This window comes from Mycteria americana, chromosome Z (genome assembly GCF_035582795.1).
Source record: "Mycteria americana isolate JAX WOST 10 ecotype Jacksonville Zoo and Gardens chromosome Z, USCA_MyAme_1.0, whole genome shotgun sequence".
NCBI lineage: Eukaryota > Metazoa > Chordata > Aves > Ciconiiformes > Ciconiidae > Mycteria > Mycteria americana.
In genome coordinates, this window is record NC_134396.1 from 52581216 (window position 1) to 52595894 (window position 14679).

A 14679-nucleotide genomic window follows, 5' to 3' on the forward strand; every position below is an offset into this window, starting at 1 on the left:
TGAGAGAACTAACACATACTCTCTCTGGTCTTCAGACTTCTGAAAAATGTCTGTGACTCCCATAAGAAGAAACTGAGGTTTTGCATTTTACTGTTTTAATAGGGAGTGTTTCAAGCAGTTTCATGAGCTTATGTTTCACAATTATAATAGATTTTATTATTAATTTAGTAATGATTATTGAGTTAGCAAATTGTGATGATTCTTAATTCTAAAATATGGTGGGGGAAAAAAAAAATTAAAAGCCTTTAATTCCTAGACTTTCCAAAAAGGCATGCAACTTTCCTGATGTTTGACTACAGGGTTTTCTAGTCTGTGGATGTGCAAGAAAAATCAGGTTATAAAAGTGAATTTTGAGATCTTCTAATATTTTAGTAATGCAAGAACATTTATATTAATATGAGCAGGAAAGGATTTTGTGTGGTGGTTTGCTTACATATTTCTGTTCTATCAAAAGAAGTACAATACCTCATTCTTAAACAAGTTTATACCTAATAGTTTACAGTATGGTGATAGAGAAAATGATTAAAAATCTTACCTTGAATTGTAGATCACATTTTGAAAATCCTAGCTTAGAATTCAGAAATTCAGAAATGATTTAAGTTTCCAGAATTTCCAAGAATTTTAGTTTTATTTTGGTCTGAAACATACCAGCATGTGTCTTTAGATTATGTAGTATTAAATTTTCTTCTTTTTGAGGTATTGATTTGTTTCACACCTGAGTGCACCTTGTTTTGAGGAGTGGTATTTGTGATATTTACTTTGCGAAAGGGCAGAAAATGTGACTGGGGAGATACTTGTTTTGGCGGATAAGCAAGTCTTAAGCAAAGGCTGCTTGGTAAAATCACATTGCAAAGTAGCAGTTAAACCTTTTTGCATCTTTTTTTCTTACATATTTTCTTCTGGTTTGACTGAGTTTTCACTGTTCAGAAAATTAACTATTCTAGCAGTTGATCTGACAAAATCAGGGCTGCTTAGGCTTTGAAGTTTGCCCCTTTCAGTCATGTTGGAGGCGCTGAGCATGGCAGCTGTGGGCAGAGCCTAGGGTGACAGTGATTCTGACACCTTGAGTTGTGCTTTTTTTTTTTTTTTTTCTTCTTTTGGTTCTTATGGTTTTTGTCATGCATTTCCTGATGCTCACAAAAGAATTCTGAGGCTGGTTTTAATTTCTATTTATTCCATAAATTAGTAGAGGATAATAAACTTTTTTTTTTTTTGCCTAATTCCCTTGGAAATAATGTCCTTGTTCTTTCTTTGTATAAACACATCTTATAACCTGTTTTCTTACATCCTTTTGTTTCTGATTTCCATGACTGCTATTGATGTATGAGTTGCCTACTAAGTACGATTCAAGTGTTTCCTCTATTTTTCAGTGAACAGGGTTTGCTTATGGCTTGGGGTAATAGGGTTTATGATATCTTTGCGATTCTTGCTCCTTGTAGCAGTTAGGAACCTGCAAGGCATGTTGTGAGTCTGTTGATCTCCAAAATGGAAAGGCAGACTATAAATGACAGTTCTTCATCCTCTATTTCTTTGCTGTATAAAACTTCAATTAATTTCAAAAGAAAGCTGTCTAATAGATAAAACTCTCCATACCTGCTGAATTGACAGAGCATTCCAAGGATTTTGCTTTATTGTTTTTCCCAGTACAGATACCTGTCTTCACATGGTAAGTAGAACTTACTTTCCCAGTAGGAAACCCATAGAAAATGCTTCATTTAACAAAGAGAACATAATTAGTTAACAGGTCAGCAAAATCCCTTAAAGTAAGTTTAGATATTCAGGTATTCAGCTTTTTTAATAAATTATGTTGCCCTTATAAACCATCCTTTTAAGGACTGCTTAATACGAATTTTCATTTAATACTCCTAGTCAAATAGGAAAGAAATACATGTCCAATTTCAATATCTTGGGAAAGAGTAAATCCATTTAGAAAGCATCCAATTTAACTGCTGTAATACATACAAGGAAATTCAAGTCACAGTTCTTTATTCACCATGTAAATACTGTGCTTCCTCTGATGGCGTGATCAACAGGTTTCTTATGATCATGAAATACTTATTTTAAAAATATGCACTGTACTTACGCTCAGCAGATCAAGTTTTAGAAAAGGTAAAAACAAGAGCAATCATATTTCTCTCTTTTTCCTTTGGTGTCCATATCTGAAAAATGTTTTGGTAGGAGAAGAGAGGAATTTGTAAAATCTAGATTAAACCAAGAGGCAAACTATACTTGGCAACTTACAATTCTCATTTTGAAAAGGTATCTTTAATGTTACACCAAATCCAGTGTGGATTGGTGCCAAAATAGGGGGTTCCTTTCCAACCCCAGCTGCATGCTCACACCATTTCTTTTGTGATAGAAGTACAGCAGCTGCCTGCTGGCGCATTGACCAGTTGATATAACAGAAAATTAACACACCACTGGGGTGGGCGGAGGGGAGGGCATCAGCTTCCTGAACCAATGCAGAGCAAGAACAGGAGGGAAATACAAGGCAGCCTACAGTTACGATGGGTTTGGTATATGGTGAAAATTTACCTTTAACTCTTTTTGGAGGAACAGTCCGATGAAGTCTAGGTCAAAGCAGCTTCTTTTACTCTAAAAAAGCCTCCTTAGTTTTTGGATGATTTATAACCATGTTCTACATGTTTTCCTGTAAAACTATGTAAAAAAATTGCTTCAAGGAAAGTAAACAGTTCTCCACAAACAATGTAACAAAGCCTTGAGGAAGAATTTTCTAAGGTGATAAATGTATTATTTAATCCAAAAAGTTTGGTAAAAACATGACACAGAAGTCAGGACTTTTTTGATACTTATTTAAAAAAAAAAAAGTCTAAATATAGGGCAAATATATTTAGTTCACCATACACTGCATTAAAAGTTATGTAGGCCCTGTGTTTTTTGTAGTCATGGTTTCACTGATGTCTGAAGAATATTAAGCTGTAAAAGCAGTTTACCTGTGGATAATTTTCTTGGCTTTCCTGGCATTTTCTTAACCATTTATTGTCCTGTATAGGCAGTGGAGTTGTAAAGTTAACCAAGAGACCTCAAGAAAAAGAAATTTTTCATAATCTGCCACCACAATCTGAAGGGCAAATCTTTGGTATTATTTATCCTTGGTGCTTTTTATCTTCTCCATCTCATGGAGAATGCTAGAACTTGCATGGTTGTAACCCCTTATCCACATCACCTGCCATCTATTTCTCTCAAATTGATTTGCTACTTTTAATTGACATACTGAACTGGCCTTATATATTGTTTTTAAATGTTGAAAGAATTTATTGTCACAGACTCACAGAATGGCTGAGGTTGGAAGGGACCTCCAGAGGTCATCTGGTCCAACACCCCTGCTCAGGCAGGGCCACCCAGGCTGGGTGTCCAGGACCGTATTGAGATGGCTCTTATCTCCAAGGATGAAGACTCCACAACCTCTCTGGGCAACCTGTGCGAGTGCTCAGTCACCCTCACACTGAAAAAGTGTTTCCTGATGCCCAGAGGGAACCTCCTGTGTTTCAGTTTGCGCCCATTGACTCAGTACTGTCATGGAATAGAATCATAGAATAATTTAGGTTGGAAAAGACCCTTAAGATCATTGAGTCCAACTGTGTTAACCTAACACTACCAGGTCCACCACTGAACCATGACCCTAAGTGCCACATGTACACATCTTTTAAATACCTCCAGGGATGGTAACTCAACCACTTCCCTGGACAGCCTGTTCCAATGCTTGACAAGCCTTTTGGTGAAGAAACTTTTCCTAATATCCAATCTAAACCTCCCCTGGCGCAACTTGAGGCCATTTCCTCTTGTCCTGTCACTTGCTACTTGGGAAAAGAGACCGACTCCCACCTCTCTACAGCCTCCTTTCAGGTAGTTGTAGAGAGCAATAAGGTCTCCCCTCAGCCTCCTTTTCTCCAGGTTAAACCATCCCAGTTCCCTCAGGTGCTCCTCATAAGACTTGTTCTCCAGACCCTTCACCAGCTTCGTTGCTCTTCTCTGGACACGCTCCAGCACCTCAATGTCTCTCTTGTAGTGAGGGGCCCAAAACCGAACACAGTATTCAAGGTGTGGCCTCACCAGTGCCGAGTACAGGCGAGCAATCACTTCCCTAGTACTGCTGGCCACACTATTTCCATCCAAGCCAGGATGCCATTGGCCTTCTTGGCCACCTGAGCACACTGCTGGCTCATATTCAGGCAGCTGTTGACCAATACCCCCAGGTCCTTCTCTGCCAGGCAGCTTTCCAGCCACTCTTCCCCAAGCCTGTAGCGTTGCATGGGGTTGTTGTGACCCAAGTGGCAGGACCTGGTACTTAACCTTGTTGAACCTTATACAACTGGCCTCGGCCCATCAATCCAGCCTGTCCAGATCCCTCTGTAGACCTTTTCTCCCCTCAAGCAGATCAACACTCCCGCACAACTTGGCGTCATCCGCAAACTTAGTGAGGGTGCACTTGATCCCCTCATCCAGATCATTGATAAAGTTATTAAGCTGTCACCTGGCTTCATCCTCTTTATACCCTCCCTTCAGGTATACATTGATGAGATCCCCCTGAGCCTTCTCTTCTCCAGGCTGAACAGTCCCAGCTCTCTCAACCTTTCCTCAGAGGAGAGATGCTCCAGTCCCTTCATCATCTTTATGGCCCTTCCTTGGACTCTCTCCAGTATGCCCATGTCTCTCTTGTACTGGGAAGCCCAGCAGTGGACACAGTACCCCAGGTGTGGCCTCACCAGTGCTGAGTAGAGGGGAAGGATCACTTCCCCTGACCTGCTGGCAATACTTGGGCTAATGCAGCCGAGGGTACCATTAGCCTTCTTTGCCACAAGGGCACATGGTTGGCTCATGTTCAGCTTGGTGTTCACAAGGACCCCCCAGGGCCTTTTCTGCCAAGCTGCTTTCCAGCTGGGTGGCCCCCAGCATGTACTGGTGGCTGGGGTTGTTCCTTCCAAGGTGCAGGACTTTGCACTTCCTTCCCCTTGTTGAACTTCATGAGGTTCCTGTCAGCCCATTTCTCCAGCCTGTTGAGGTCCCTCTGGATGGACACATGATCCTCTGGCCTATCAGCCACTCCTCCCAGTTTGGTGTCATCAGCATTATACATCTGTGTTTCTGATAATTGCTCTCCCAACCCCTAGATATTTAACTGTTTTGTGAGATGTTTTTATTGATATAGAGGCTCAAGAGCTTGGCAGCTTCTGGCTAAACGCTTTTTGTGTGCATCTTTGACCAAAATGTCGTAAGTGGCTGGATTTAGTGCATTAATGAATCCCTAAGCTGATCCCACAACATATTGATTTTCCTGTGTTATTAGAAGCAAAGTGCTTCAACCTGGAGTCTTAGCTGCAGTTCACTTGTTGAACTGGCTATTGTTTGTATACCCAATTGTCGCTTAAGCTTGAAGTTTTGTCTAAGAAGAAATGTGGACTCTGCTCTAGCTGAAGACAGAACTCAAGTAATCCTTGCTCAATTCCATGATTTCAATGCATAAGAAACAAGAAAGAGATTCAACTATGAGAAATTACCACCTGTGATAGATTTTCATGTCAATCCCCATAAGCTTCGAACATCTTCCTTTTTCTTTTTTTCTTTTTCTTTTTCTTTGACGGTAGTGGTGGTTGAAGGTGAGGTTTCTGCTTGTTCACTTGGTACTGTATATAAAATGTTCTAGTGACTAAACTGAGAACAAGGAATTATTATAATGTGCTTTATGAACTTGTGGTTAATACAGAGCTTTCTTTTTCTGTAGTTCATTTTTGGAAGTTGATCATTTACTTGCTATTCTTTTAAAACACTCACTGTTTAATTTGTCTAACATCACACTGAAATACTGTCACATCACACTGAAATACTGTCACTTTATTTTGCATGCTATTTTGAATTGTATTTTGAATTCCAGCTTCTTGGCCACTTTTTTCTTTTTTTTTTTTTTTATTTCTCCCTCAGCTTATTCAGTAAGATGTCTTTGTGCTAGTTGTTGTTGGCTGTTTTGGTTTTCTTCACTCCCTTGTTTTATATCATTGTTTTCTGATATGTCCAGGTGGGGCATGCGGGATAAAATAACATGCTTACATTGCCCAATCTAATTTTCATCTCCTGTTCTCTCCTTTCACTCTGGTCTTTGTCATTTATTTCATCCTTTTTACTTCACTACTTCTTTTCCCTTGGGATCTCTTAGCCCAAATTGAAAGTGAAACAGTGGTATCAAGATGTCCACATAATGAACCTAAGTAACTGTGTAGTGTAATGTTATTATTGCATCTCTCATGCTCACTTTTTTGCCTTGTCATCTGGTATTCTTGTGTATTGCATCACATCTAAAATTACGTTGAAATCTCTTCAGATTTCAGCTGTGGGGTTTTTTGTTGGGTTTTTTTTTTTTTTTACTATTTTTTCTTCTTTTCTCCCAAATGTAAGATTTGATTGTACAGGGGTCTGATCTTAAGTACCAGGTGCATTGAACTTTTATCCATTTTATACCCATCCAGCTGATGAAACTGTAGTTAAAAACAGAGCTTGTAGATGAAATGGGCCTATTTTTTAAGTAGAATGTACAGATGTTAGGCATACATGTATTGATCTCACTACGGATTTAATTTCTTTGCTTTTTTACGTATTTCCAGATTATTATTATTATTATTATTATTATTATTATTATTATTATTATTATTATTATTATTATTATTTCCCCCTCTCTTATTGTCAGCATTCTAAAAGCCATGAATCGTCAGATATTCCTCTGTAATATTAAGGTGTGTTCTGGTGATTTTTGCTATTACTATACTTAACTCTGCAGTGAGAACTGAAAGCTGCTGTAAAGAAACCCTCATATTTCAGATGAGGAGGGACTATTAATGATCAGGTTTCTCAGTAGCTTTCTTTTTTAATTCATATACCAGGTAGATATTTGGAACAGACTTTGTGTAACCAATCTCAGTCTTCTTGAAGCTGGCAAAAGTTAAGCATTTGTTTTTATTTCTAGTCACTGGAAAATATCTTTTCAGATTCCAAAAAATTAAGTCAGAACATTATAATTCTGTGTATGTTAAAATCCAGTGTATTTCTCCTGCTTCGGTTCTTCAGAGCTCTTGTTCATCAAGTGTATTTACAATATGGTCTGAAAATAAACGCATAATTTCTTGGGTAATACAAATTAAAAAAGCATTAGAACTTCCAGCCAGGTGGCTTACAAAGATGCTGAACAGTTACTGTTGCATAATTATACCTTAAACAGTAAAAGTAATGAAGCCCTCTGTTTTTATAGTTGTCTTAATTTTTTGTGAAGCATATAACACTTGTCTTTTTTTATTATTATTATTTTTGGTTTTCATCATAGTACAGTCCTTTATATGTTTTGCAGCTTTCCATAGTTCACTAGTGAAGACAATTTAGATCACAGAAATGAAGACATAAAAATATACATTAAAAAAAAGAAATAGGCTTGTGTTGATGCTTGCATGAATTATTTTGGACAGCTTTGGCATGTTTCTGGCAAGATGAAAACTAAGATGAAGTCTATTTTTAGTTGTTTGTGACTGAACCATTTGTGTCATCCTTCAGGAAACAAAATATGCGCGTTTAATGATGATTAATGTAATCCGTTTTTTAAATCTTACAAATAGTTCAATGCAAATCTAATGTAGCTGCTAAACAACAGGTGAGTGGCCAGTATGGCTTCCTAGTCTATACATAAACGCTTCTGTTTCATAAGAAGCCTTTTCGGTACATGTGCCCTGAGCTGGAAGTGATTTTTCATAAAACACATTTCATTTTGTTTTTCATTTGTGTTTAAAGTGTTTTGTTTCAGAATCCTTCTTTTCTATTTCATCCTTATAGAAGTATTTTGACTATGTCTTCCAAGGGCTGGGAGATACTTGATTTTGGGTGTTTTTCCTATTAATATTTATCTTAAAAGAATTACTACATGGTACATTTTAAAGATTTTTATTTTATTTATGACTTGGAATTTTTCTTCTGCCAGAATTGGAATGCTCAATAAAAATACTAGTATATGTCTTCAGTAACACACAGTGTGATTTTCTATCATACTTATAAAAAAAATTTAAAATTTTGAAATTAAAATGTCACATCAACTAAAATGGGGAAGTAAGAACAGTTAAAGCAATAAGGAGAGTAATGGTTTACGCTGAAATAACCTCAATATATGGAAGGATAGAAATGTATTCAACTAATGTAAAGCAGTCTGATCTCAATAGTTCTTGTTGCAGTATTTCTGAAAATAATTTTTAAGTATCAACTTTCTGAAATGGATATTAAAAGGAACTGAAGTACATAAGAAACAGGTACCTTAATGACATAATGGTGTATTGCAGGTTGTGTTAAAAGTAAAATATCCTCCCAGCCTGCAACACGTGCAGAAACAGTGATAGTTGATAAAATTTACAAAACTTAATTCTTGCCATGTCAGTGTTTGGCTTTTTTTTTTTTTGCTTCTTGTAGGACACATTATACTAGTGTTTGTATGTGTGAAATACTCCATGCTTTGCCTTTTGCATATTGAGGGTTTTTTTATACTTCTTCCTATCATGTAAAATGTGTTCAAGAGTGCATTTTGTGTATCAATATGAAACGTGTCAGTTTCTGACCCTGTATGGATGGGAGGGGAGGAAAAGGAGAAATCAACAGACTTGGTGCAGTCTTCGCTGGGTTGGGCTAAAGCTTGTGAAAGAACTTACTAATGTATTAAAATGCCTCAACAGGGATTTGCTGAGAAGTAATTCTGTAATGTGTGAGTCATCCTTCATCTGCTTGTATTTTTACAGGTTCTGAAGGATGACTGATGCTGGTTTCTGCGATACCATTTGGAGTCTCCGGCACTGTGAATTGATAAGTAACATTCAGATTTAACTGCACAACCTGGGGAGACAGCGGCAGGAGTGCTACTTCTTTTCAGCTCGTTAAGTGGACAGAAGTACAGTGTCATCTATCTGCAAGGGAAGATTCTTCAACAGATTTTTTACAGCTAATAATAAAGACAACACAGCATCATCCACCTTTCTGATTTACAACGCATCACCTTCCAAGGCAGATGGTCTGTCAGAACCTGGAGGATGCCTGCAGAGCACATAATAATGAAGTAGTGAATTGATGCTGCTGCTGCTGCTGCCTAATTGTCAGGATCACAGCCAATAGAACTGCACTGCCCTTTTTCTGCTCCCTTAATCGGGCCAGGAACAGCAGGGTGGATATGGCTGGCCTTGTTAGCAACCTGCTAATACTGTTTCTTGTTTTTCAAAACATCTGTTTGGGTTTCAGAAGCCCACTTTCTGTCTTCAAGAGGTGGGTTATGCAGGAAGACCTTATGTGTTGAATGCATGCAGTCAGTTCCAATATTATGGAAGTATGAAGAAGCATGTCCTAGATAAAAACGTATATGGTATTTGTTCGGTTTTGCTCACTTGCTCTGAATTTTCTTTCTGCAATTTTGAAATGGCACTCTTGTCATATTGAAGACAGAAACTCTTGTTTTATCCATATGTTGCTCTATAAAATGTGAGTTTAGGATGATAAAACAACAATTAATAGAATTTTTTAGATAATCCCAAAGGTGTATTACACAGGGAGTAAATATATTTCAGCTGTTCGAGTTAGCTTGCAGTGTAAAATGAGCTATTCATGAGAAAGTATCAGCTAGCTTAAAACTGGGCAATCCTGGGAAATTTGGAGAGTTTTCAATGCAAAATTGCATAGGTAAACTTAAATGTAGTGTGGACAAGAGAAGTAGCCTCTTAGCTCTCCAAAAAGTGTCATACTGTTTGTGAGGCATATTGGGCACTATAGTACCATGTCACTTTTATATTTATATATATACATGAATATACATATTCAAAATGTTGCATCATGTTTCAGATGTCTTACCATTTAGTTCCTTACAGTGATCTACTTTTTTTTTTTTTATAATTTGTTTATACATTGCATTTGATATAGAGGTTGATATTCACATGAAGTTGTAAAACTTACTGTTTTACTTCACGACTTATAATAGGAGTTGCTATAAATGTTGTGGTGTTAGAATTAAAAATTTCCCCTTTACACATTATTTAAATATTTAATCTGTATTGAATTATACATCAGGTATATAGTCTTAAAAAAACCCCCAACAAACTGTCATGAATGATTAACAGTACTTGACATTTTCTGGTGAATGAATTCTCTATCTGTACATCCATGTACCTCAGACAATTATTTAGATGAGATGACAGGTTACATTTTCAGCTAGTGTTTTCTAAACTAGTCTGTCTGATTGCTCAGAGGAACTACTTCAGTAAGTGCTTGATAAGCAAGATAGTTTTCCTCAGCTCATGAAGGAGTGAAATTTCCAGATCACTCCTGGAAGCTACTCGGCATTGCCAAACTTCTTTACTAGTTCTCAAGACCCTTCTTGTTAGAAAGACATAACAAAAATCAGTATTTTAAAAAATCTTTCCTCCTTGTCTTTAAGGTATAAAGATACTACCAGGTCTCTTTCCGGTGAATGCCTTGGAAGCGACCGGCCAGTGATTTCAATTGGTCTGTCAGATTTTGCATTAGACATTCGCATGCCTGGGGTGACACCTAAGCAGGTGAGAGAAATGCAGTTTTTCTTTTTTGCCACTTGCTCTCTTTTTATAAGCTATGAAAATAAAGCCTTGCCTACAATTTACTCACATAAAATGAATTAAAAAAACTTTTATAGCTATATGTACATCCAGAGAAAAGTAGGAATCAGAAAAGTAATCTCAAATGAGAGAAAAATCTTTTCATCTGATTAATTTTATTTGTAAAATGTTGGTTTCATAATCTGGATTGCTGAAGTTCATTAAAACAAGGAATATGAGTTTTATTAAAGTGAGATATTTCCAGCTGCGCTAGTAAGACATACATTTATTTAGAGTTGCAGTTTACACCAAATCTGAGATGATGCCTCAGTGAATTTAGTTGCATTAAATTGAACATTGCTGCAACTTCAGCAAGCTGAGAGAAAACAGCAAAAAAACCCATTTTATAAGGGTAATACTTTTGACCTAGTATTTTAAACTGTTAAAATACTCCAGGGAAGCTACTATAAACAAGTTATAATGCATACTCTTTCAGGTTTGAAGCTGCTTATCTTCTACTGAGCCAAGTGAGTAAAAATTAAGACAGCGATTAAGATTTTTAACAGTAGCATTTTTAAGATTCACATAAAAGTCTGAGCTTCTGCTCTCATTTTCACATGTAGTTTCATTAAGCAAGATAAACAATGATTCATATTTGATGTTTTTTGGGGTTTTTTTTTTTGCGGTGAGGTAATACAGGGAATTATGTATGTCATTAAAAGATGCTTGTCTCTTTTTAAGGGCTGCATATGCTTGGAAAGAGCAGGATGTTGTGCTGCAGTAGATGATGACTCATTGTTGCAGACAGCACTTTCAAAAAATACTGAAGGGAAAATGAGGTTTTCAGTTTTCAGGGAGTACCCCTCTGGAACATGTAATTTAGAGCAAGTGGTGTCATTCCAGCGAGTGCAAAACAGAAATATAGTTTCTATTTGATATTATTTGTCTGCAGCAAAATATTAAACTTCTCTTTCAGAAGGAGTGAAAACTACTCTCAGTTCATCCAGGTGCACATATGTAATAATGTTGCATTTATTTTACCTGAGGAGCCATTAGTTGAAGAGCTGGGAAACACATATGAAGGGGTCAGTCACTTCAGATTCCTATTAAAAGAAAACCAAAACCCAACACCAACAAAAGGCTGTGATAGTTAATAGCTGGGACATAATACTTTGTCTAATTCATGTGTACCTATAGCCAACAGCCTTTATGTGCACAATAAACTGAAATGCTATGGTCTAGTGTAGATTTGGGGGAGGGATGGGGGAAGAATCTTTGTTTTATTACAGTTCACAGGAGGAGATAACCAACAGCTTTGTAGTTCTTGTGCTGTTAGTTAATTTTTCTGGCAGAAAGAACATGGAAGGGAAGAATCCTCTTTAGAGAGGAAATTCTTCTGTAGCAGCTTCTTACCAGCTTGCTGTCTTCTTCATGTACCTCTTGGCCCTAATCATGGGCCGATATGTGTTTAGTGACCATGGATCTCCTGTGAGTTCAAGTTGTCCATACTGATGTTTATGTAAGAGCTTAAGTTAGGAGTTGGACTCGATGATCCTTTTGAGTCCCTTCCAACTTGAGATATTCTATGATTCTGTGTTATAAAAGTTTCTGCTTCCAGGGTCTATCTGCAGGTTTATCTCTATACATGAAAGATGCCAAAATAAACCAAAGAGCAAGAGGACAAGTGCAATTTCTAAAATGCTTTATTAAGGGCTTTCTGGAGGTATATCACTATTTTGATTATGACTAATTGCAGTTCCTGAGTTCTCAAGCATACCAATTTATGTGGGAAAGGCAGGAAAATAAAAAAACAAGGAGGAGGAGCAGAAATTAGTGGAGAAGATGTGAATGAGCTAAATTCTAGAGAACAGAAGAGTATCTTTAGGGCAACACCAGTATGTTCTGTGCTATCTCTTCTTTGTCATGCATTTTTTGTGAAAAGAAAATCTTGTTTCAACTGGATTGTTATGAATTCTGAATTCACTGCTTGGCCAAAGATTAGTACTTTCAAGAGACTTCACAAACTGAATTCTTCTGGCCTCTTTCCCTCTTGGTGCTATGCACACATGACAGTCAGATTTCTTGAGTCACAGCTAGCTAACAGAAAGATGTCTAATGGAACTAATCAGTTCTTTGTTTACAATGTATGACCAGCATGACCTGTGGTAGACATACATTCAGAAGATTCATGTAACCTAAGAATTCTTCTGGAATGGCTGGAGTTATTGGTTGTTTAGTCAAAAATATCTCCAAGGTCAAAAAAGAAAGGGAACTTCTGAAATAGTACTGCTACTGAGTTGAGTTCTTCCACAGCATCACTGTAGGCAATCGTATTTAATTTTATTTTCCAAAGTCCTTAATACTCCAGCTTCCCAGATAATTCTTGTTGAAAACAGATACTAAAACTTAATCTCTTTGGATTCCAACAAGTCTAACCATCTGCATGTATTCCCTGAAATTGAGATGAATTTTTGGTGCTACCAGTAAGGTTGTACCTAGAATTATGAGCATTCATGTTGTTTTGGAATGATTACTGTAGGAATCATTGAATTCTCTTAATGTAGGGGCATACAGCTAGCATACAACTTAAACTCTGTGAAATACGTACCTGGTTCACAGAGGAAATACATACACATTTCCAGACAGGAGGAGGGGGGAAAAGAAGGCCCAAATGATTTTGTATCATCTGCATAGCTAACACCTTATAGTGGTGAAGGTGGTATAATTCTTGGTGGAATGATTTGCAAATGGCTGGAGCCAAGTTTAACGTCTGTCCTTGTATTGGTAGGTGAGTTGCGTAAAATTCAGTTCATGTGTATCTTGCATTGTCAAGGCTGTGGGAAAGGTTGCCAAAAACCTTGCATTTTTTTCCAATGAGTTACTAGACTTGTAGTGACTTTGGAGGGGTGGGGGGGGTTGCCTTACATTCTGTAGCTGCAGCTGCCCTGTGAGTGAATCAATGAGAACCAACCCCTTATGCACCTTAAGACTGCACTAACTGTGCAGATCTGCCCCTGAGTTGGGTGTTCTTTTGGCAGAAGTGCCAAACATGAACATTCATGTGAAACTGTTCCGAGCACTCGTTATGAACAGAGGCACTGAAGCGTATATTCAAGCAATACAAATCTGGAAATTAATGAGGTAGAATGGTTTTCCAGCTCAGTTAATAAATGTGGTTTATGTTCATTGGTGCTTTTGAACAGTACCACCTCTAATAAGTGGGGGAAACAATATCTGTAGTACTTAAGTATTCTGTGTTTTCTTAATAATTATTCCAATTGCACAGTAGGGAAAAATGCAACTAATGTGTCATGTGGAGAGTAATTTTGGTGTGCTGCTGAAGGGTGGAGGACATCTAAGAGCTGTGGAGAGGAAGACTGAAGGGCTTTCTCAGTTCTGAGGGAAAAATTTTATAATAATTCTTCATACTTAAGATAATTAGAAGAAAATTATCCCTCTGCACAGTAAATTAATAGTATGTTAGGACTTATTATTTAAACAGGAAGCAGTATGTTTTATCTTCCAAGAAGGGATGGGAGCAGCTCATTTTGAAAACTCTAAATTTTAGATACAAAACCCAATACTGTTAAGGAAATTGAAGGCTATTTTGTGAAAATATTAAGAATGCAGGGTAAACGTTTACTCTGCCAGTAACACGGTTTTGCTGCTGTGACTATCTGCGTTTGCTACAAATCAAACAAGAAAGAATGATAAAAAATTATAGTGCAATTAAAACTTTATATCAAGTAATTTTGTTCATAAATAATAATTTGTTTGGTTTTTTTAATTAATTACTACTATGAGGCTGAACAAACTTTTTATTGGTAAATTAATTTTGGTACGGCATTGGCTGAGTTCTTAAATGTACACTTGAAACTTAATAAATGTTGCTAAAGACACAAAAAAAGGTGTTAAAGATGCTATTTGGTGGGATATTGTTAGTTTGGAAAGATTGTGTGTGGACGGGTTCTTGTCTAATGCATTTTGCAAGGTGGTTTTGGGTTATTTTTCTTGTTTTTGTTTTTTTTTTTTTTTTTTTTAAACTACTTATTTTGAGCTTCTACCAGTAAGTCAGCAGTAACTCATA

At 37.0% G+C, this 14679-nt stretch overlaps 1 protein-coding gene across 5 annotated transcripts in view; it reads left to right on the forward strand.

Annotated features, from left to right (window-relative positions):
• Positions 1-14679, forward strand: part of PAM (peptidylglycine alpha-amidating monooxygenase) — a 143672-nt gene that overhangs the window by 49403 nt on the left and 79590 nt on the right. For all 5 annotated transcript variants that reach the window (XM_075488692.1, XM_075488691.1, XM_075488688.1 and 2 more), the window contains exons 2-3: positions 8778-9294; positions 10457-10577. In XM_075488692.1, the coding sequence (XP_075344807.1) occupies positions 9203-9294; positions 10457-10577 (213 nt within the window). In that variant the 5' untranslated portion in view covers positions 8778-9202. The remainder of the gene's footprint in view (positions 1-8777; positions 9295-10456; positions 10578-14679) is intronic.